This window comes from Periplaneta americana, chromosome 10 (genome assembly GCF_040183065.1).
Source record: "Periplaneta americana isolate PAMFEO1 chromosome 10, P.americana_PAMFEO1_priV1, whole genome shotgun sequence".
Taxonomy (NCBI): Eukaryota; Metazoa; Arthropoda; class Insecta; order Blattodea; family Blattidae; genus Periplaneta; species Periplaneta americana.
Genome location: NC_091126.1, coordinates 147,751,945 through 147,777,728, shown reverse-complemented (window position 1 = coordinate 147,777,728; position 25,784 = coordinate 147,751,945). Strand labels below are relative to the sequence as shown.

Here is a 25,784-nt window from a genome sequence, read left to right as displayed (position 1 = left end):
CCATGTTTTTATTTGATTAACACAGAAACGTTTTAACCAATTATTTGTGTAAAAAAACTCCCCCTATTGAGAGACCACCCCTCTGAAAGACCATTTTTTCATGGCACAAGCAGAGGATGTTTAGTACAGGTTTTACTGTATTATAATGAAATTATATATATATATATCAGTTTCTAATTCAAGAGCACAAATTTCCAACTTCTTTTCTTTGCAAAAATGTGAAAGATTAGTACATTATGCAACGAGCCTATAATGGTAGTAATTAAGACGCGAGTATGTTTATGAAACGAGTGCAAGCGACTTTTTATGCTCGACCATATTTCTAACTTGAAATTATTCATAAGTATTCATATTATTCTTATCTGACTGGGGAGGTGAAGTGACCTTGTGCAATATCTCGTAAATTGTGAGATGTGCGCAGACGCGAAAGTATTGATTTTTTCCGAGGAACAAATGTCTAGAGAGTAAAATGAACATTAATCTTGATATAACCTGGAAATTGATTTAGACATTGAAAAACGAGATGACAAATTGAATTTATTTGAATATTATTTACAATTAACGCTAATTATTATAGTAACAGTACATAACCTTCTGCGACAGTATTGGATTTCCAGCCTCCATGACGTTTCGCTAGTTGTCTTTCGATTGCATATCCGAGAATAATCGATACTTGCGCTTTCATATTGCTTTCTGATTGGTGGAAAACCTGAACTTTAATGAATAGGTGTACTTTAATGAGGTCCATTAAAGGGCTGCGACCAGGTGTATAATTACTACATTTCGGCATGGTCGAGCATAAAAATATTTTTAAAATTAATGTCAGATATTTAGTGCCGAATAAAAGGTTGTTAAACAATAGGGGGGGGGGGAAATTTCTGAGAAAGCTATAGGCTTTCCACCAATTTGGTAATACACTTTTTTGTTACATACAACATGAGCTATTCGCTCTGAAAATCTGCAGGGTTATTTCACTTTTACTCTGCATATCATTCAGTTCATGCAGAAAGAAAAGCCATTGGTGTTTTTTTTATATCAACTTGTTATTGTTATACTTTTTCATTTGACGAAATTATTTTTTCTCCGTTTTGAGCTCAGTTGGCGTGAGTTATTACAATTTATAGTACGAGTGCTTACTTATATTTTATTGAAGAGAGGACTGTGGAAATAAGTATTAAATACAGTATAGTGACGTATATTTTGTTGAAAAAGTGAAGTGTACAAGGAAATAAAATGAAATCAATTTATTGTTATTTAAAGTAATTAAAATATGGATTATATGAAACAAATTGAAACAATAATTAAATGGTAGAATCTGTGATTGAGAAGCACATTGAGTATTTCATTATCTGGTTGTTGAGGAGGAGCGTTCGTAAAAATGACTTGAAACTGACAGTGAAACAGATTTCTATAAATGGATTTCTTTTTTTACAGATCAGATTCACAACCCTTCAGCATATGTTAGGGACTATTACTTCTTCAAACGTTCACAGTACCCACAGCTGGAATTAGTACATATGAAACCAGAAGAAGCATTCAATGCCTTACAGGCTCAGGAATTGATACATAAATTTGTAGAGATTGGAAAGGTGCTACTTACATGGGCCATTCTTAAAAATGTGGATATGGTGAGTAATGAATACGTTTTAAAAACAACTGTGTAACACATTTCTTTAGAAACAACTTTAATTAATTTCATCGCCATTATGATAATCCATGTTGAAACTTTCGTACACTACTTTTAACACTTGAATATAAATAATTGATTAAATGGCGATCTTACTCATGTTAATTACGTAAGCATGTGTGGCTTACAGCAGCTGTAGATGTATTGTAGATGTATGTATCAACATTGGACAGACAGGCAGATCATTCCAAACTCGATACAAAGAACACATTAAAGCAATAACCAGGACACAATACATCTACATATGCCGAACACATAACTAATGCTAACCACACGTACAATAACATAAATATAGACATGGAAATCCTACACATACAACCCAAAAACCAAAAACTCAACACACTAGAACAATATGAAATATACAGACACACTAAAACACACCCTAATCAAATTCTCAACACACAGATCAATTTCAGAACACACACACTATTTGACACAACTCTTCATCACACGAATGCACCCACACAACAGGCAGCGAAGTTGAGATAGTGCCGAGATCTAGTAGGCTCTGAGGATGGTGTCAAGTAGCACCAAAACAGCTGTAGCCGCACATGCTTACGTAATTAACACGAGTAAGATCGCCATTTAATCAATTATTTATTATGATAATCTTAAATGAAATTGTCGTATATGTAGTACAAATGAGTTGTGCTGGTAACAGTTTCAAAAATATTTTTTCTTTATAACACAAGGTGGTACAGCGTGTTGTGTTCCTGCATGAGGAATTGATGAAGCTGCCCTCTTTCCCACGCAAAGCCCTGGAAGCTGACCTCGATCTCTACAAAGGGGGTGAAATGGGCAAGGTGAATATGTTACTATGCTATATTAATGTTATCTAGACCTTGGTTGAGAAAGATTGGCACTAAATAAAAAGTAATCGGGAAATTAAAGTTGATAACTCTGTCTGTACAAAACTTAAGACAGGCAAACCAATACTTTAATTAGAAACTTAAGGTACGGTCACACGTCGCTACTTTTGCTGTGCAACTTTTGTACTGCAGCTGCAAAAGTTGCGTGTCGTGTTCACACGTAAGCCAAATGTAGCGCGCTGCATGCTACTTTTCATGCTGCACAACCCGAGTGCAGCAAAAGTTGCAACTGGAGGTTGCGAGTCTGTTCACACACAAAGCATTACTTTTGCAGCCACAGTCATGCTTCAGGTTTCCATCTCCGTGTTGACTTCTCAATATACATGTTGTGGTTATGTTCGCATTATTAAGAAACTCATACGAAAGCTTACTTATCTATTATTTGCTTTTCTGCCCTAACTAGTATTCAGAAATTGGCATTATTTTTACTATAAAGCTCTTAAAAACGCCTATATACTTAAATGATAACCAACAGCATATTCACGTAATCAATGTTGGCAACCCTCCTGTTTGAAACTACACTACAGAAAATTAAAAAAATGAATTATATCGTCAGCAAATATGCTCAGACTGTGTTGTGCATTTAATAACTGTTACAAATAATTTATTTTCATCACATCTAACATTAAAATACATCCAAACAATAAAACTATCATTGGCACATATGGGTGACAACACTGGTCGCAACCGCAGCAAAAGTTTAAACAAAACCGATATCAAAAATGCTGCGGCTGCAACCCTGAGAACCCTGTTCACATGTCGCTACTTTTAAGCTGCACGCAGTGTGGAAAAGTAGCGAGCAGGAGGTTCGGCAGCCGCTACTTTTCGGGTTGCACCGTTGTTCACACGTCGCAGTACAAGAGTTGCGCAGTTTTTTGTACTGCATCGCTGCAAAAGTAGCGACGTGTGACCGTACCTTTACAAAGTTTCTTCTTATAGAAAAATATGCACTGATGGAAGTAACATAGTACAATCATCCAATATTATACGTTTTTAATGTCACCAGGTTGTCTGTCTTTCGACATTTCTGGTCCTCTCCTGGCAGTGGCTTAGGTGTAACCCACTTCTGAGATCGGAGCATCTGAAAGGTGGAGCTATATTACTCTGATGATATGACAGGATAATCATGATTATCTGGCGCCAGGAGAGGTCTTAAGTCTAAACTTAACCTAAACTCCAGACCATGGACGAACACAGGAATAATTCCCTTTAGGAAAAAATTCATGTGTTCTCACTAGGAATCGAACCTGGGACCTCATGAAGTGTAACCAGGAGCTCTGACCACTAGACCATGAGGCTGGCCATATTAAATTATGAATGGGTATAAATGGGTAAGTAAGAGATAAATACAAAACTGCAATTTGGTGGCAGTGGCGGGGGCGACAGCAGCGACTACAGTAGTAGTTGAAGCACTAGCATGCTGGTCTTACATTCAGGCAGGTGGCCTGAGTTCGATCCCTTGCTAGGTCGTAATGGAATTTGTGGTGTTCGTGCAGGACGTTGCAGAGAGTTTTTCTCTGAGTTACTCCCATTTTCCGCTATCTTTTCACCAACACTCTACTTTCCCCTCCTTCAAACTATTGTCTGTAACAGTTAAAAATTAGGCTGGGGTGAAGTATAGTTGGTAGTATGGGTTTCTGATGCTGATATAGGAAGGTCATGGGACTCTAGAACCTAGGGCTTATCAGATACTCGTCTGAGGATAGAAAATGGCTCTGTTAGGGCTGAGACACATTTTTCTGTAAAGTACAGAACAGAAGCTATACCTGTTTCTTTTTTTAAAACATGGGACATGACAGTGAAGCAGCTGAGCTGGGAACTACAGCGTTATGTTGCAATATGGACTATCACGTGATCAGCTGATGTGAGCTAGCAGTTTTCGTTAGTAAAACATTCATTGACAATTGACGCGAAAACAAAGAAAAGTACAAAAATCGACAGAGAATTTAACACTAAACGTATTAATGCCAATATTGTGTGCATAACAAATGGCGCCAAGAGAGCTATTAAGCACTCAACACGTGGGAACTATAACATTGGCAACTCAACTGTGCTTACCATAGCAACAAGCTTCCCACGCTATGTGACAGTCAGTTGTTTTTTCATTACAGAGCTACTGACAAGCCTCATTTTTATAAAAAAAATAGGTATAACAAGTTGACTTACCTCGCCAATCACATAAATCTTTTTGTCAATAAGAGCAACGTCATATTGTAACAGATCAATGAATTCTCTGAGTAACTAATGATGGAATTGATATTACTTAGAGAATTTCATAAATTGACGTCTTATGGAAAGACTTTTAGAGAAAAGTCCAGATAAGCATGAAGCTGAAACTTAAAAACCTATATATCACAGCTGGGTCTGTTATTGATTATTAACCAATAAAATGAAATCTGAATCATTGTCAGTCTTAGTGATGGTGGTGGTGGTGGCTGTGAGGGCAGTGATGACATGATCTTGATAATGTTACTGTTATTACTGTTCAGGAACTTCTTGGACTTGACGTGCTACACAAATTCATGTGGGTGCGGCTCATTGCCCGAATGTTCGAAGCGATGGCCGGGAATTTTGCATACTCGGGTGACATCCATTTGTTCCTCAATGTGCTGAATGGTGCTGTGATCTTGCACAGTGAAGATGCATGTATTCTTCGCTACGTGACTGCAACATATATCAATGCTGCACACAACTTCAAAAATATATTTTCTACCAATGGGTAAGTTGAACATGTTAGAAGATGTGCCGAACTGTTTACCTTTATCAGATTTAACTATGTCACACTATTTATACTTGTATCTGTGTTAGAGTTGAGTGGATCAGGAAATATCGAGGAATTTGTTTATCATGTTCAAATGCAATTAGTAAGGCATAGGTGTATGCAGAAATAATTACATCTACATAGGTAAAAAAAATAGTGTAGCTTATTCTTTGTGTCTAGTTCTTTCTATAACATATTTTTCAAGGGCAATTTCTCAGGGCATGCTATGCTTGCTGCACAAGCCCAATATTTTCGTAGAATGTGTATTTCTCAAAATGGGATTATGTACATTAAAATTTATTTTGATTTTTGGAACATTGTATAGGCATAATACCATCCACAGGCTTCACACCGCAAGTATCGCAACGCTTGCTCGTTTCTCAGAGCTACAGGAAAGATGTAGAAATAGCGAGAATATGATGTGCGCGCAAGTGCCTTCCTCCTTAGTCCGTCCTAGGCACACTATATGTTGTTTGAAGCTCTGCTCCGAGAGCTACACCAACGACTATTTAACGTTACACAGCGGGAATGTGCTGTGATTTGCGAGTGCAATGTAATTGTATGAGCGGAATGCATGTGTTAGCTGCTGCATGTATTATTAATTCTTAAACATTAATTTGAAGTATTGCAATGAGTTCGGAATTGTGTGTTATTGAAACCTTATTATTAAATGCATTTTCCCGAAGAACTATTCAAGAGAAGATAGACATTATAGAAATATAGAGAATATGTGCGCTCGTTCAGTGCATCTCAACACAGCAGTATGCATTGGTTGGCAGGGTCGAAAAAAAAAACTAAATAAACTGTTTTGTTGGCCATGTTTGTTATATCATATCGAACTTCTACATCTTATAAGCAAATATGATCCATGACTCATAATGATTTCATAATTATAAAATAAATTATTTAGGGTATGTGGGTCTGATTACTTTTATTAATTATGAATTATTATATCTTCCCATCTTCCCCTATGAATAAAAGAGCAAGCCTAACTTTTGTGACTAGCATTCGCCCCCGATATTTTTCTTTTTACTTTTTGTAACGAAGTATAAGAGAAATTACTTTCATGCTGCAAAAATTATATTTAGAGATTTTCGCGGCAATACAAATTTAGCATCACTGATATAATAAAGTGGTTTTGACAGCCCTGTATTTAGGTAGTGCTAGGCCCATTGATTCGAGAAAATTTTGTGCCATCCACCATCCACCAACTTACTTAAGAAAAGATTTGGGAAATATAAAATACCCTTTTTTAAAACAAAAGCCACTTGAAAGCTTCACGCTGAAGTTTGGAATAAATACTTCATTAATTATAGCTACCATTAGATCCTCAGAAATAGATTTTCAGTCCAGGCTACTAATAATCACACATTTGCACAACTTCAATTTTCTCAAATGTTAGGAATTCCTGCTGATTTCATGGCAGCCGTCATGAGTTTTCATACTCAAGTTAGCTATAGAACAACTCTACACAGTATTAAATAGATTTATGTGCATAGATGTAGCAGTCATTGGAGTTAGAAGTATATAATTATTGCATGAAATGTTTATATTTATTTTGAAAAAGCACTGTATACATTTGCCTTGGTTATAAAATTGTCTGATCATGTTTTTCAGGTACCTTCTTATTATGCCCACATTATTACAACTCTACTCAAACCATCAAACAAACAAATTAGTAAGAACGACTGTGGAGTATACTGTGAAGCAGTTCTATCTGATGAACCGAAAACCATTTATTCTACAGATGTTTGGTAGTGTGTCAGCTATTCTGGATACTGATGACGACAGTCAATATGGTGATGCACATAAAGTGAGTACTCTCTCAACAATTGTCGTGAAATAACACACATAGGGTTAATTAATCGACGTCACTGTAAATAATTTTATGTTGTAACACTTGATTATTTTCAGCTGAAAAGTTAATTAAAGATATAGTAATCCCAAAAACTATCTTTAAAAAACTTGAGCATTTGGTTTTCTAATTGGCTATGGAATTAAATATACTACTGGTACCCATCAATTTCAATTTTTTTTTCTCTAACAGTATGAAATGGATGGTTCTAACGAATTGTGACTTGCAGACATAAATAACAGTAAAAATTTGTAATAAGGAACACATTGTGTTATTGATACATTCTTTTTAGTTCTCTTAATCGAGATTTTTTACTTAATGCTACTACAAAATAATGATATTGGCCCAATTTCTTATATTTAAATGGTCAGTAGAAGCAATGACATGATGAAAATAATCAGATCTGATAACAAATTAACATATTTAAAAACACAGGTAAATTAATTTGATGAACATGATGTGTGGGTCTGATAAGTTTTTTTACAATAATTGAATAGGTATGTCCGTCATCCTATTCAGTTATTTATTGTTACAGGTAAATTAAGTTTTCTGTAAACTCCCTAACAAGCACAATTTAATAGAGAAAGTGCAAAATATATATCTGTTTCTTTCTGTTACAAGTGGTGCATTCTGCTCTTTTCAGAAATCAGCAGTAATCACCCATCACAGCTGGATCTCACGTTTCATGACATTAGTTCATTAGTGTGAATATGTAATGAAATCACTTACCCTGCCCTTCACCCTCCTCTCTCAATTTGTCTGGAAGGAAATCAAATGCAAATGTCAGAATTGGATCTTCAGTGTCATAGATCAGCAGTTATTGTATTAATTGCTGTTGGTTCTCTGTCTTGTGATTCCATTATTCTCTTTCATCAGATCCAAAAAATTGATAGATACGAGCTGTTACATAAATAATTCATTAGGATTGAGCTTAACCTTGAAAACGTCGTATTTTAAGAGTTTCATAATTTGTGGGACAGCAAACACTAATTATTTTAGTTTACAGTCACTTAGTTTTGGGAACTGCGTATTTATATACCAGTACTGAAAAACATCACCTGTTTTGTCTACAGCTTTCACTCATTTTTTCATGAGGCCCAGCTTTTTCGTGCAATGATAGTTTTACTAGTGGATCTTATGTTTATTTTATATTTTCTCGAATAGTCGGTCCTTCACCACATAACGTCCAGTTGCTTGACTATCCCATAAGCATACAACATCACTTACTAAACACTCTCTACAATCCAAGTGACAAAAAATTATTGATCATTTAGCTGATGGGAAGTTAGCATAATTCAATTTTATATCTAGTTCTCCTTGAAAACCCTACTTTTTTTTTTTTGCAAAGCAGGAATAGCAGTTTTCTAAGTGACTGGTAGATTCTTGCCAAATAATAATGAAGCAGCAAAAAATATAAATTGTTGTTTACCCCCTCATCAAGTCAATTAGCTTGACACAACACGTTATGTAACATAGCCTATGTGAGGCACCCAACTTTTATCTTGTTCTTCCATTTGACAATCGATATACAATGTGTTTTTCATTAGCTTGTTTGTAATAACAGTAAACAATCTTCTACAGGTTGTGAAGATTTTACTGTTTTAATAGAAGAAATAAAACACAAATTTCATCTTCAACAAATCAAGAAATGTTTTTGTTATTGACTTTGGCACCCAGAAATTGGAAAATAGAGGAAACTTTCAGTTTACATAGTAAACAGAATCCGAATATTGAAAAAAGAAATTGGAGTTATTGCTGAGCCTGCAAAACTTCTGAGCAAGCATCTTCTGGAACAGATTGTGTATGAAGCTATGATGATGAATTTTCTACAATGAATCCTGGTAAAAATAACTATATGTCAATAAAAACCCCAGATTCAGGAAGAATTAAAAAACAAAAGAGATTACTTGTTATAAATTTGCATTTAAAATTCAAAACACGCCATGCAACTTAAAAAATTGGATTTTCGAAATTTTGTTCTCTGCGTCCAAAATGGTAACAACAAAATTCTGTTTGTCTGGGAGTCTCATCAAAATTTGAAACTGATGGTATGGCTGTATCAGAGAAAAATGATTATAAATATCTACTAGATAGTATTGTATGATCTATTGATTCTCAATATTCTATGCTCGATAGCTACTGATATTCTCCTGATCGAAAAATATCTCCACAGCATTGTGCAAGAACTCTATCAAGAAAATTATTTTGGCATGGAAGATAAATTACTTACAAACAATGAATCCATAATGACTATTTGAAGATCATTTCGATAACAAACTCTGTAGGAGAGTCTATTGAAAAAGCCTGCAGAACCACTAATCAACTAATAATACATCATATACAGCAAAGCATTAGTCCTTACATATCAAAACATTAAAGAACAGGATGTTGCCAGAAACTGAAGCTGTTATATTTCTGTACTTTGCAGGAAATTATTAATTTGTATGCCAGGATGATATAGAAGGATTCCACTGGGAAACTGTTCAGTGTGCACTGCATCCTTTTGTTGTGTACTTTAAGTAATCATGTTTTATTGATGCCAAAACACATTCTTTAATATTCTGTATAGTATGTGACACACTTGATCATACAGCTCTTACAGTTCACTGTTTCTTGAAATGCATTTTAGAACATTTGGTAACAATAATTCTGTAGTTGAAAAAAATTACTATTTCATTGATGGTGCATGTTTTCAGTGCAAGTACTGTAAAAAGCTTTGAATTAATGCTATCATAAAGCTAATTTTAATATTGTTACAGAATGGAATTTTTTTGCTACCTCACATGGCAAAATCTTTTGTGATGATATATGAGTAACAGTGAAAAACTTGGATATCGTCCTAGCCTACAAGCAGCAGTAACCAATCGCATTTTCATACCAAAAGATGTGTATAAAACAAACTTTGGACAACAAATGACTGACACACACAATGTAATTTCATTGCATTTGAATGCGAAACTTGGATTTTATACAAAACACAATAAAAATTATTGGAAGTGGCACAAATATGTTTTCTAAGATTGCTATGATTCACTCATTTGGATAAAAGAATAATAAAAAATAGGGATATTCTAAACAATTCTAAAACCAAAAACATCGTAGAAGAAATAAGAACACAAACAACAATGGCTACAACAGAGGATGGACAACAACATATTTCCAAAACTTCCATTATCATATAAAGCTAAGGGAAAATGGAGCTTTTAGCATCCAAAGTCAAGACTAGAAAGGTCAGGAACACTTGCATTGCTGAGTTTCCCAGTACAAGACTTTAAAGCTTCTTAACAAGATGTGTTCAAAAAGAAGATGATGATGATTTGTATAAGTAGACTAAAGAGAATGTTACAGACATTACTTTCTTTTATAAACGTGATTTAGTGAATCAGACTTGTGCCGAAATATGTGGCAGAAGGCTGAAACATGTCAATTGTTCCAGCACTAGAAATCACCAGAAACGTATCCAAATAAGCAACACTGGTGCCTATGTTTATACTACTTTATACTATTTTCAGACGAAGAAGAAATGTAACAAGAATGAATGCGGAGGTTTCAATAAACAACTATAATTTATATTATTATGATGTACCGAAGTACATATGATATTTCAGTGCAGAAATTCTGCGTCATCATATGATGATGAATGAGTGGAACAGAGAAAAATTCTCTCTGGCACCGGGATTTGAACATGGGTTTTTAGCTCTATGTGCTGATGCTCTATCCACTAAGCCACACCGGATTCCCATCCCGATGTCGGATTGAATCCTCTCAGTTTAAGTTCCAACTCTTGGGTTCCCTCTAGTGGCCTACCCTCAGGCACTGAGTCATAGATGCATGACAGTGGCACAATGTCCACACATGTGCAGAGGTGCACTCGTTATGAGTGACATTCCAACGGAATGAGTGCAATCTTAAATCACGAAGTGATTATTTTTCGCATATCATATATTATTACGATGTACGGAAGTACATATGATATTTCAGTGCAGAAATTCTGCTTCATCATGTGATGATGGATGAGTGGAACAAAGAAAAATTCTCTCCGGCATTGGGATTTGAACCCGGGTTTTCAGATCTAGTGCTGTCACTCTATCCACTAAGCCACACCGGTTTCCCATCGTGATGTCAGATTGAATCCTCTCAGTTTAAGTTCCAACTCTTGGATTCTCTCTGTCATACATCTATGACGCAGTGCATGAGGGTAGGCCACTAGAGGGAGCTCAAGAGTTGGAACTTAAACTGAGAGGATTCAATCCGACATCGGGATGGGAATCCGGTGTGGCTTAGTGGATAGAGCATCAGCACATAGAGCTGAAAACCCGGGTTCAAATCCCGGTGCCGGAGAGAATTTTTCTCTGTTCCACTCATCCATCAACTATAATTTGGTTTGTGTGAGAAATTATAAATAATAATCAGTGGATACTTGTAGATTCAATATCAGCAATACAAGCAATAACCAGTTATGATCGAACAGCCTTAAAAATCATCCAGGAAATTGGAAGCATGTACAAAGTTCTGATGACACAAAGTAAATATATCATACTGCATTGGTCCCTTCTCTTGTGGGGCTGATGAACAACCAGACCTATAAACTAAACAAATTTCTAAATTCCTACAGACACAAGCAGAAGAGAATTCGCTACAAAGAAGGCTACAAGAAGTCAAATAAAAGTTACACAATAATAGAAAAGAACAGAATAAGAGGTTCCTTTTAAGTAAGAAGTATGAAGCTATCAATAAATATCCTGATAAGATTAAACATCTCACATGAAGAACAGTGGTAGTGCTTTTCAGATTGGAAACAGGCCATGACTGCTTAGATTAACACCTTCAAGGAATAGAAATATTCTCAGGAAGAGGGAGCTCCCTGTGCAGAGAGGATGTAGCTTTAAACAAGGAACATCTGTTCCGCTGCAGATGACCGTACCAAGGGAAAATGGACCAAAATAAATTCTATTGAAACTCTATTGGGGAGCACAGGTACCTGAAAACAACAACATGATAATCATTGGTGTAATGGTGTCATTATCTCATGAGAAGAGAGACAGAATGCTAAATTCATGGTTAGAACAGATGGCAATGAACCTACTTTTCATAGCCGCAGAACAGAAATACACTTTGTGAAGTGCCAGCTACATCAGTTTATGGAAGTAGTGGACGACAATGTATGTTTCAACCTTCAGTTACATATTTAGTGAGGAAAAAAACATTCAGCTTTTCAAACAATTAATGGAATGCTGTAGTTTAAGGTATGTGACTGCTGTATTTCTTTAAACTTTAAATATATAATTTTCAGTTCCTTACATTAAATTTGAAAATTATGAAAAACTGATATATTATTTTTATTATTCATTCCTTCAGAGTCCACTATTTTAGTTTTTATATTTAAGTATGACTTAAGAATCTGTTATGCTATATTTTCACCATAATAAAAGCAGTGACACTTGTCTAATTCTTTTTAATCTGACAAGCAAACATTCTGATGGGGGCAGATAAAAAAGTTAAATTTTTTTCTTCCACCATGTTAATAATATCAAAATAAGTGCTTATACAAATTTTGGTCACTCGACCGCAATTACGAGGCCGTCCACAAAGTGATTTTCCCTGGGGCCGTGTATAGGAAAAAGCACAATTGCATGGAAATATTTGAAGGGTACACGGGAATAACGATCAAGGTCCATTTTAGAAAGTTTCGAGAAAAACGAATTTTAAAGTTTAAGCACTTAATACTTTGTTATGTGTGTATTTAATAGAAATTAACGTAGTGGAATGTCAAGAACGATGATTTCTTATTACTAGCTAGACCACATGATAGTACTGCCTTTCCACTGTAAGATAGCATTATTAACTCAATTTCGATTTTTGATGGACCTTGATTGTTTTTCCCGTGTACCCTTCATTTATTGAAACAGATACAGCAATTGTTGTGCTATTTATCAACATATCCCCCACTGGAATTGAGACATTTGCCATACCATAGGATCAATTTTTGTGTTATAGAAGTCAGCCGCCTCAGATCGGAACCAGCGTTTGACTGCATCTGCACCTCTCTCTGTCGATCCCATGATGAGAAATGTCTCAATTCCGATGAAAAATATGTTGAAAAATAGCTCAACAATTGCTGTGTCTATTCGAATAAATTTGTTCAATGAAATTGTGTTTTTTTTTCTGTTAACAGCCCCTGACGAACTTATTTTTTTACGGCCCTCGTAATTGTGGTCGAGTGGCCAAAATTTGTGTAAGCATTTCTTTTGACATTATTAACATGGTGGAAGAAAACAATTTAACTTTTTTATCTGCCCCCATCAGAACGTTTGCTTGTGAGTGAAGAAGTGCGTAAATATTTACGATAAATGAATCTACAAGTTGATCGTCTTAAGAAAATAAATAATGCTTCTGTGACAAATTTCATGACCCTGTATAAGAAAATAACAGAATTACAATAAAATGTAGGAAACAAATTCAATAAAAATAGAAAAATTGAATACATTTTAATGCGTCATATCTGTGGATCTCTTCGTGATATTAAACTAATATTTTACTCTAGCTGTTACTTTACTGATATTTACATTCAGGGAAAAAAATTATCCAAATTTGAGATTGTGGTGTAAAGTGTTTTAGACTTTTTTAACTAACATGAAAAATGATACTAACATTTAATTGTCACGAAGTCTCTGCTACATCTCTGCTTTGATTTACATAGGCTTCTTATATAACTTAAAATCCCATGGTTCTTGGTAAGATCTTGGTATGATCTTCAGGAATTGAAATTGTTGCCTATCACATCCAAACACTATTGAATTACTCGGTAAGGGCTTTAAATTTCTCTGTGAGACTCGATTTTCCTGTTTCCTTCAAAAGAGCATGAGGAGAAAGGAGCACCATGAAAAAGTGATTTTATAATAAGATTACCGGTAATAGGGGAATCGGTTTAAAATTCCTTTGGCAACAGAAAAATAAAAGGGGATGCAAGTAAGGGGAAAGGAGAGTCATCCCCTGCATAGTGAACTCGTGAAGAAAATACTAAATGAATGAGATATTGCTTGATACCGGTGCTATATTATTTTTGTCCTGTGCCACTGTTATTAAGACTTTGGCACAATATTTGTCACCTTGGCTTAAATAGACTATAGGCCTTTAGCCAGAATATGAAATTTCTCCCTATCACGATTGTTTCCATCCTTTACGTGAAGTGGGGTTGAGTTTATGAACTGTGTTTATTATGTTATATTTGTTGTTTGTTGGGTGCTACGTTAAACATTTTTACATTTCCACTCTCATGGATATGGATATGGATATGGTTTCAATTAGAACTAAGAATAAGACGCATCATCACTGTCACCAGACACCATTACAGTCATCTTAGTCATCAACATAATTCAGGTCTTCAAGAGCTCTGTTGCATTTTCACTTGTTTATTACGTAAGATTTATCAATTTTACTAATCTTATGTGTTTGGCATAACTTCATAAATGCACACAATTTTACCAGACCTCATCCTTATTTTGATGTAATTTAGTTTCATAGGACCAGTATATTGTAACCGTGATGGGAATATAATGGTGAAGCAGTGCGCAGTCTCGCCCGTTCTCGTACTACGTGATGACGTCACATGGGAAGCATTGCGAACTCTCTCGCAGCTTGCTAGCTTAGCTCAGCTCAACTCCGTAAGATTTTGGAAGTGGAGTAGGTTAATTGATACCAAGAAATCAGAACCAAATATGGCATTTTATATTACTTGTTATTAATTAAATATACTAACTTTTATTAATTCTGTATGTTTAAAACATAAAACAATTTTAAGCACAAGAGGTGGATACATTCACCACATTCGGAATTTAAAATAACAACACGCATAGAAAAAAATCTGAATCTAAATTTAAAAAATAATAAACAAGTTCACCAAAATTCAGATGTAGCAATTCTTCAGTTCGTCTACAATAGACCTACATATTATAATTATTTAACAGTAAATAATTGAATTATTGAAACAGCAGTATAATTTGTGAGATAAAAATAACTATAAAGGTACCTACTAAAATTAATTTTACATTAAACATTTAGTTTATGACAAATGGACCAGTTTCACCAACCTTCACTAAGGTTTTAACGATTCTTTAATTTATTTACTGGTTCTTAAATCATTTTTATATCTCACCAACCATCTTTAGCCTAACGAACCAGTAAAACTATCATTAAATTTAGTGACAGAAATTTCCGTCTTTAAATTTTTAATGGTTCATTAGTTGCACTATAAAATGGCGGAACATTTCGACGCAGAATTGTTAGGCCTATATCGGGAACTGCTCGAAAATTAAGAGTCAGATGAAGATAATGTTAACCATTTAAGAAACGATCATTTTGAAATTTTGAATAACACAAAAAATTCACGAAAGATACCACGTCACGAAGATCGTGGTACTAAAAATTTTAGAAGAAATTGATCATAGGTTAGAATGTCATAAAAACAGCTGAGACAAAGCTGAAACTAGTCAACTAAGTAACATACAAGTGAGTTTTTATTTTAACACATGAAAGTGATTATTATAACTATACCTAAGAAATATTAGTAAATTAATACATAATATGCATTCAAACATAACAAAACTTAATTGGTATATTAACTTTCATTTATTAGAATTATATTATAGCTAGCGATAAGATATGTTTGCACTGGCTTTAAAACAGAACTGATTTAACTGAAGGTAGGTGAAACCGGCCCATAGACGTAGTTTTGCTAAATATACTGTGGAAATCCTCAAATGTCACTGTGTGATATGAGTTATTCCAAGTACATCATCGATTTAAAAATGTGTCACATTAATAGCATTACTGATACAAGAATAACATTCAATATAATATATATAAACAAAGAATTAACACCGTGCACGTACACACAACAGCTATTTGTTTTGTCTTTCAAGGACTGCGGCATGAATTAGTGCACTGCTGCTGCTTCCCAAGTGATGACATGCGCAGTAGAAAGCGAGTTTGAGTCACCCGTCTCCTACACCATTATATCCCCACCACGATTGTAACTTTCTTTGAAATGTATTCCTCCCTTCCCGAACAATGTAACTGTAATCAGGCTTAATTTATTGGACAACAAAATATTATGCTGAAGCTCCTATGATATCTGTTACAGATTAGCAAAAAATTTAAAGAAAAATTCCACCCCCATCCCTAACAGCACTTTCTAACATTTAGTTCTGAGTCATTGTCCCTTGTAATAGCAATAACTTCAAAATCATTTAATGCATGTCTAGAACATTCAGCTTATATTTTAGATAAGTCTGTTTTTCGTGCAGAATGAATACTTGAAGCCCCGAGATCAGTCGACCACATTTTTAATTAAATTATTCATTGTAATTTACCTAGGTGCAGTCAAACTGCTTGTTCAACTTGCTGCTGAGCTTGGAGACACCATCACCTGATCCCTTAAACATAGGCGAGTTGGTGAGAGAGGAAAAGCCTCTGAAAGCCATAGACTTCTGCTACCACGACGAGAATGAGATGGTGACTGTCTTGGACTGTATCTCGCTGTGTGTCATGGTGGTGGCTTATGCTGCAGACTCTGTGCGAGGACACCAGATGCTGGTTTGTAATAGAGGATGACTTGATTCACAGACTAGTCATAAATTGTTATTAGAACTGTAATTAGTTTATACTTGTATTCATATATGAGGCCTCGCCGTCCTCATTGAATAATCAATGACTATTAAGTAGATGTGTATGAAATTTACCTTTATGTAAATTTGAAATTAATTGTTATTTTCTTATTTGAACAGACAATTCTGGAAGCCATTTTGCCATGCTACATGCAGCATATACAGTTGCCCAGCTACAAGAAAGAGGGAAAGACTGAGAAAGAAATAATTCATCAACTTGCAGTGGCTGTCAAGACACTAGTAAATAACTGTGAGGCATTGGCGAAGTAAGCTTTGTTTTGCAGTTATAAGTATGAGTAAATGTTTCATTCTCTTCTCTTTATATTGTTAACTAATCTGAAAATTAATTTTGAATCAAGTTTATATATAATTTTTATGACTGATATGCATAGGCCTATATGTGATAAAGTTTTATGATTATTTTACTCTTTTATACGAAATGTACGGAAGGCAGTGGAATGTTGCAAAATTTAAATTAGAGATGTTGATGTAAATACACGCTTTTGGTATTTCTGTTACCAAAAGCGATGACTTGTTGTATGCCTAATGTTTGACTCTATATATATTGTTTTCTGTTGATCTGTTAGACTGTTTTGCTCACATTCAATACTTCAAGTCAGTTCATTTGGAAATATATGAAAGGACTTTTGCTGGAAAAATAACGAGGCATATTTGATGTCTTCACACATACATAGCATAGATCTGCAATCTACTCAAAGATATCTCTAAAAAAAATTTTACTTTCTCACTAAATGAAGCATAAAAAAGATCTTTTTTATACTTTAGAAAATCGAATTAAAAATTTATGCGGAAATACAAATGTCCAACCTCTCTGGTGCAGGAAATGTGGTTTTAAACATACTATTTTTCTGTTCATCTGTCTATAAAGAGAGATTTCTACTAAAGTATTGGACAGATTTGTTTGTATTCAATACCTAGTAGACAATTTATTCGAGAAGATGTACATGAAATATTACAGTTTTAGTAAAAAGTTAATTCTCAATTTTTCTATATACACTTTTAACACTAAATATTACTGATTAACTTTCCAACTTCTTTACTGTGTTAATATTTAGGGATTTACCTGGTGACTAGTTTCAAAGTGTCGTTCTTCATTATCCATAGTCTAGTAGAAATCCCATGCTATTTTCTGGTTTCCTGTTGTGGTGGGTTGTGTTCGTTATTGTGTCGAAAATAGTGCGTGTTTTGAAATTGAGTTGAGTGTTCAGGATGTGATGTGAGTGTGTTTTTGTATGTTTATAAATTTCATATTGTTCTAGTGTGTCAAGTTTGTGGTTTTTTGGTTGGTTATGTAACATTTTCATGTCAGTGTCTATGTTGCTGTAGCTGTGTTGGAGTTTGTGATGTGTTCTGCGTAGATTGAATTGTTGTGTAGATTGGTTATGGCTGTGATATGTTCCTTGGATAGACTAGAAGATCATTTCAAACACGTTACAAGGGTATGTGGATTTTTTATGCACTTTGTCGAGCCTTGACCTAACTCCTTAATTACTCTTACCTCTGGCTAACTCTGCGAGACAAAGTGCACAAAAATAACTTGCATATCCTGAGAGAACCATGAAATAGCATCCATTTTTCAACAAGAACTGCAGTTGGTGATATGTCGTTTGTTAAGGGGGTGGGGGGAGGATAGGGCTAAAAATTTCAACTTTCATATTTTTGGAGCAATCATTTTTTCAAATTTTTGTCATATACTCGCACAGTTAATATATGTCATCACATCAAATTTGAAATTCATAGGTTAAACAGGTTTTTATTCACTATTTTATTGTCTTTTTGTATAGTCATAGCAAATATATAATACTCCTTGCATTGCAAGTTTTGTCTTTTTCTATAGTCATAGCAAATATATAATACTCCTTGCATTGCAAGTTTTGTTTTTTTAACTGAAATTTGGTCATTAGTTAATAAAAATGTAGGTAATTAGAGTTGCTGTGAATTTTGTTGTGTGATTAATATATTTATAGTAAAAACATTTTTTTTATTTCGCCATTTGTTGTTTCTTTTTGTAATTTTAACATGTGAAAAGTTCACCAATATATAATTCACACCAAAACCCAGAGAAAATTCAATTATTCATACATTTATGAGCATATCCTTAAAGTATCAAGACCATACAACAAAATTTGTGACACAAGGAGCATTTTATACATATGAAAATGTAAAGAAATTGAAAGCAAGAGAATAGAGTGCAAAAGTAACACCATGTACTGACCATAGAATAGCTCTGTATTATATGTTACACCACATGGGTTTAAAAAATGACCTCAGGGCGAAATTGATGGCATATTATGAGAGAAAAAACTTCAGAGTATTTTTAAGTATGAAATTGAAAAATTGATAATTTTGACGAAAACATCAAAATTTCAGTTCTAACTCCCATTAAAAGGTGTGACAGATATTTGAAACAAGAAGGCAGATGACTTCAGCATCTCCTTTCGTAATTTTGGTGGGTAAATGATGTTTCTACTGCTTAAATTTTAGTAATATTTTACATTACTATGAATTACTATGTAACTGGAGCATGTGAATGGCTCGGCTGAGAGCTGACTTCCCACATTGCAGTTTCTCTACAATCTTTACACCCAGTGTGTATACTTATGATTATTTTAATTACTGAACCCACCTTTCAGGAACTACAATGGGCCCCAGAGAGCAAGTCCTGAGCACAAGGGCTCGAGTCAGCGTAACTACAGTCGTGGCCCCTATTCTCCTGGTTTTGAGTTTGAGGATGACTCCCACTCGAAATATATGAGTGATCACAGTAGAAGTAAAATCATGTACGAAAGAGACATGGAAGATTCTGAGGTACGAATAAAGCTTTACAGACTTCAGTGATGTTCAAAAACAAAATCTGTGAAGGAAACTGAAAGTATGTATTCTAGTATACTAAATTAATTGCGTACAAACACGAACAAAATTTTAATGAAATCAAATATATATTAGAATTCTTTGAGTTCTCAAGAATTGAATTCAGCATCATAAAATAGCATACCGGTATTCAGTTTTTAAAATATCTAAATGGAAATTTTATATATATAAATTTTAAATGTTTCACAACTTTACCACAAATTTTTCTCTTCAGCACAATATATAGGGTGGTTCAAAAAGAGCGCTGGTTTTGAAACTGCTGGTAAATTTTCGTTTGTCGGTTGGTGACATTGTTTTGTTTAGTTTCTATTTCCAGGAGTATTCCGATTGGTGACTCATTTTGAATTTGTTGCATTCTCGCATTCTGTGTCTAACAATGGAGCAGTTCACTTGTGTGCAACGTGTGTTAATCGTGAAAACGTTTTATCAGAATGGAGAAAGTTATGCTGCAACTGTCAGGCAACTTCGCGCGATTCTAGGGCATAATGAAGCACTGAATGAATCAACAATTCGCAGACTTAAGAAAAAGTTCTTTGAGACTGGTTCAACAATAAACCTTGAAAGTCCTGGGCATCGTCGTTCTGGCCGATCTGAGCAGAACATTGCGGTGGTTTGTGACAGCGTGACTGTTAGCCCAATGAAATCAATTCGTCGCCGTTCCCAACAGTTGGGCTTAAGATGTTCTTCAATACGGAGAATTCTCTGGTATGATCTCAATTACCACCCCTATAAAATTCAGTTGATCCATGAGCAGTTCCTGGATCACCTCATTTCGTGCAATGCTGATCATCAATGGACACCAATGTCATGTGACTTTTTTCTTTGGGGTCATCTTAAATCATTGGAGTATGCCAATAAACCCCGAAATATCCATGACTTGAAGGAGGAAATTCGGCGAGTTGTTGGTGAAATGGAAGTGGAAACTTGTCGTGCAGTCATAGTGATTTTCATGGACAGAGTTCTTGCATGCCAGCGCAGTAGAGGAGGTCATATGGCCGACATCATGTTTCATACATGAAATGGGAAGGTTAGATGAACATGTTTATGTATTTTGTTCGGTTTTTTGTAGAAATAAACTTCTTAATTTGATATATCAAAACCAACACTCCTTCTAGAAAAATTTCCCTTGTCAAATGATAGTATAGTACATCCTTCCAGTCTTCATTTCGGATTGTTCTGTGCAATGAATTTGCCTGATCTTTTAGAGATGAGGCCTGACTCTTTCAGTCTCTCCTTAATGTCCTCTCAGTTGACAGAGACCCTCCATTACGTCTTCAATGTAATATTGTGCTGTGTGGCTACAGCAGTCCTATGCAATCCTGTGAAATTTGGAGTCTCAGTTACTGATTTCCCCTGATGGAGGATGCTCTTCTAGAGAAAGTGCTAAGTTCTACAAGTTCGGAATACTCTTTGGACAGTAAAGACATGAACCCAGCCACCCAACCAACATAGCATATAATTTTTCAATATTTCGTGAAAGAAATAATTGCTTTTGCAACTTGTTATGTACTTAAAAGGAAGTGACGTTTAAAGTTAAACTTAAACTGGCTGGAAAATTAAACATTTGCAGATCCACCAAACAATAAGTGGTGATTCAGTGGCTAGCAAGTCCATCACCCATTGAACGTTTTATCTATCAAAAGAGAGCATGTACTGGCAGTGTATTTCCAACATATACTTCCTATCAGTGCAGTCAGAAAAATACTTTTGCTGTCATTGCTCCTGTGGTCATCTTTTATAAAATCCATCTATGTAGATTTCTGTTGTGTGTGGAAAGTGAGTGGGAGTTATGAAAAACGAAGTGGTCTTCTGTTCAAAGCAAAAAACGTCCTGCTACAGCTTTGGAGGCATTAATGAACTGTGACAAATGTATTTCTTGTAACATATGGCAGCTGTTGAAAACATTTACTCTTCTTTCTGTTTCAACTTAAACCACTTAATGAAGCTTTTTGACTCTGAAATGTCTTAAAACATATCTGTGAAGGGCCACTTCAGAATCTGGGCTTACAGGGTTAGAACTGCTATCAATTCATAGAGACAAAATGATTATAGTTCTTATGGTAATTTGTTAACTGTGAGAAAGATAAAAGAATAAATGTTGTATTATGAAAACATTAATGTGGGTCTGTGTAAAATTAGTTTAAATGTGTTTTAGTGTTTTTAAATATTTTTAAGAAACTGTGTTTTCGTATTCATTATAGAGACATAAAATCAAACAACATTAAGTGATAGGCACAGTATTCTTTTAATTTTGACGTTACATGTAGCGTTGGTTAATTTATACCATGTAATAAGAACATGATGCTGACAAACTTTTTGTAATAAAATATGATAATTTTTTATTAGTACCTAGCCCTATATATGTTTGTCCTCTAAAATGTCTCTTTAACATTGTTTGCTTATTAACACTTGAACAAACATTTTATTTATTTGTTTATTTGTTTATTTATTTATTTATTCATTTATATATTCACTCATTCATTTATTTTATATTTTAGTACTGGTAGTTTATTTAATGATGCTGTATCAAATACTAGATTATTTAGCATCAGTGGAGTTGGTGATAGCAAGATGGTATTTGGCGAGATGAGGCTGAAGATTCGCCATGACATTCGTCATACTGTTGGGGAGAACCTGGGAAGAAACCCAACCAGGTATTCCACCCAAGCAGAAATCGAACTCTCACCCAAGTTCAACTCCAGATCAGCAAGCAAACACACTACTGCCTGAGTTATGCTGGTGGTATTTATTTTATTTATTTAATTACGTATTTGTTTATTATTTTATTTATTTAATTATTTATTTATTCATTCATTCATTTATTTATATATTAATTTACTTATTTTCATTTATTTGTTTATTTCATAATATTCTTATAAAGGTTACGTGAAGAATTTTTTACGAATTCTCCAGTGTGTATTACTCAGATTTCATTAAAGAAACAGTACAATGTATGTCTTCTTATTTGAGGACCTCACCATACTCTATTGAATATTGTGTAATCAATGACTTTATGTAGTCATCACGTAGACACTTATTAATGGAGAAAAATAATGATGATACAAAGGAGGAGAATTCTGACGGTGCTGTGGATTGGATCCCAGCATAGCTCAGATGGTAAGAGCATTTGGTGCATCAAGCTGAAGGTCTGGGTTCGATTACCAGTGCTGGAACGAATTTTTCTCGATTAATAAGTAAGAAACAGTACTATACCCTGATTTTGACGAATATTGACAATTAAAATTCGTTTTGAGATAAAGATGTGCTCCATAAACTGATTAGTGGCTTAAGCCTCATCATACGTAAAAAAAAAAAATAAGATATGATATAATATATTTCGTCACAGCACTTCTTTACATGTAATGGTGTACCTCACATTTCTCTGTATCCGGTGCCACCATTAACATATTATTACACTAACACATTATTTGCAGTACACGTCTACACAAATACTCCCATTTACACTATGTATCCTTTTATTACTTGTCTAATCTTCCCTTCAGTATTTCTCCTACATTTCATTTGTTATTCTCTATTTGTTCATTAATCCTAATATATCTAATATTATATACTACTTTCAAACCCCCTTTTTCCTCTTTCTAAGTACTATTCACTAAAATCTCAATTTCACTTTTTCTCTATAAATTATCATATTGAATTATGTGTCCTATTTGTTGTTTGACCTTTTCTCCTATCTTTCTCTTATATTCATTTACTGTTCCAACATTCAAATATTAGTACTTATTTTATGCTGTCACTTTTTCACTTCTCTTAACCCTTTTTCACTATTTTCACTCATTCCTATTTGCGCTCACTTTCACTTTCTCACTATTCTGCTTACACCTAATCCTTTGTCACTATTCTCACTTCCTATAAATACTTATATTTTATATCCACACATCTGATTATACACTTCCTCTCTTCCCTATAGACCTACTTCTCGATCTTTTACAGTTTCAATTTACTTGCACTTTTTGATCACATCCCCACATTTTTTAATCATATCTAATACCTCTACTATATCCTCAGCTGTCGCAGGCTCTTACCTTTCTTTACTGTTCGTCTCTGCCTCATTTCTATCTCTGTCTTTCTTTCTATTTATTTCTTCTTCTATTCCTCTTTTATTCCCCCCCCCCCACGCTTTCACTTTCATATACTAGATTTCCACTTTCTTCCCTCTCACTTCCTGACTCTTTGTTTCTCTTTTTATCCCCACTCGCATTTTTTCTAGCGCCCGTGTTTCTTGTTCCGTTATTATCAGCATTCCTTCTGGAGTGCGCTAATCTTACCGCCATTATATGTAGACTAGGAATCCACTTACGCTGCATGATCACGTTACTGTTTTCTTCTCCTTGTTGTGTCATCATCTTTACACCTCCTCATACGTCAGTATGTGGGTTCCTGAACTCACTACTATTCACTCCTGTTACCACGTGTCGATCTGCAAAAATCACTTGTTCCGTCCTTGGAAAAAAAAAAAAAAACATATTTATGCATAAAACTATGTCTTCTGTTCAGTAATAGACCTAATAAGCGTATTTCAAATCACACCAGACCAGTGGACATCAATGAAGTCACACTGCAGCAAAAAGGAACAAAACTGCTGGAACATTCAATGACTATCATGGCGGCTGTACAAGTTGTATGTGCTGTGCTAGCAATATTTTGCTAAATTTTCATACTGTCATCTCGCTCAAATAAAGGAAGCACAAACAATTTATTTCTTGATCCAGTAGTATTAACTGGTCCATTGACATGTTCGTTCATAAGCCAGTAACATATTTTCTTTTATGTTGTGCTCATTACAAATAATACAGCAGAACACACCACCATGACACAACAGTGCACGATGTCATTCGTCTGCCAATTCCCGCCCTATACAAGAACCAATCAGATTCACTGATGGTGGCTGATGGACACTGCCACCACCTCTGCACACTGATGGAAATTCTGCTACAGCGCTGAAGCATCAATGATGTAATCGCTGAAATTCGGAACAGCATGATGCCATCTGATTGCTCAGTGCCAAGATTCGGAATACACTGATAGTATTCGAAACCGGAAGTAACATAGTTTAAAAATTGAAATACATCTATCATAAATAACAAATGCAGCATAAGTCTGTACATGTCCTTCTGAAGGTATCAGAAAACAGAACATCTCTTTTCACAATCCTTTAACCATCCCACCATCTCAGAGTGATTATTTAACACGTCACATTTTCCTTGTGACAGTTAAGTTTTGCAGTAGCTACTAGTGCGACCTAATAGCATGTTGACAAGGATTAAAATAACTTAAAAGTTAATGGGAAAAAATCTCAGTGATGTAAAAAATTGTTCCCTACACAGAAATGAAATTATGTAATGATAATACTGTTGTGGTTACAGGTTCTGCGAAGTGAATTTCGACGTCCACGAGACATATTATTGTCCATGGTGGCAGAATTCCTAACAAAGTGCACTAATAGACTGAACGAGATCAACAAGAAATCAGGTCAAGATAGTAAAACAATAGAGTTGCTCGACATCAGGGCGCACGTGGTAAGAGTTCTGTCTTCTTTGAGAAGAATTTGAAATGTATTTTCGTACCTACATTTTGTTTAATTACTTTTAAACTACCAAAAGAATTGGCTTGCATTTTAAAACTTTTTCATACAGATAAAAGCAGCTCAACTTAAACTGTTTTTATTTGCTTTGTTTAATATATATTTGGTTTTCTCTGTTCCCAACATAATATGCAATAGATCTGGTAAAAATAATGAGATACTTTGTCTTCACATGAAAAGTATCCAAAATAAAATGTGATATTTCAGAAAGTATTTATAACACTTTCAGTTTTTGCTACCGCAAAAACAATCTGTCAAAGTTTTATTCATATCCTGCTCAAGCACATGCCAGCTGGTAACCTTAAGGTACGGTCACACATCGCTACTTTTGCAGCGCTGCAGTACAAAAAACTGCGCAACTCTCGTACTGCGACGTGTGAACAACAGTGCAACTCGAAAAGTAGCGGCTGCCGAACCTGCTGCCCGCTACTTTTTCATACTGCGCGCAGC

The 25,784-nt window shown here is 34.8% G+C and overlaps 1 protein-coding gene and 1 non-coding gene across 4 annotated transcripts in view; both read left to right on the top strand.

Annotated features, from left to right (window-relative positions):
• LOC138708091 (protein unc-80 homolog) overlaps positions 1-25,784 on the top strand; it is a 266,651-nt gene that overhangs the window by 154,749 nt on the left and 86,118 nt on the right. For all 3 annotated transcript variants that reach the window (XR_011334570.1, XM_069838254.1, XM_069838256.1), the window contains exons 6-13: positions 1,435-1,628; positions 2,380-2,490; positions 5,046-5,275; positions 6,935-7,130; positions 16,548-16,766; positions 16,958-17,103; positions 19,492-19,666; positions 25,117-25,269. Coding sequence is in view for 2 of the 3 variants with exons in the window: in XM_069838254.1 (XP_069694355.1) it covers positions 1,435-1,628; positions 2,380-2,490; positions 5,046-5,275; positions 6,935-7,130; positions 16,548-16,766; positions 16,958-17,103; positions 19,492-19,666; positions 25,117-25,269 (1,424 nt within the window). In the remaining variant the exon portion in view is untranslated. The remainder of the gene's footprint in view (positions 1-1,434; positions 1,629-2,379; positions 2,491-5,045; positions 5,276-6,934; positions 7,131-16,547; positions 16,767-16,957; positions 17,104-19,491; positions 19,667-25,116; positions 25,270-25,784) is intronic.
• Positions 11,442-11,513, top strand: TRNAY-AUA (transfer RNA tyrosine (anticodon AUA)). The gene has a single exon. It is a non-coding gene; the product is annotated as a tRNA-Tyr (tRNA).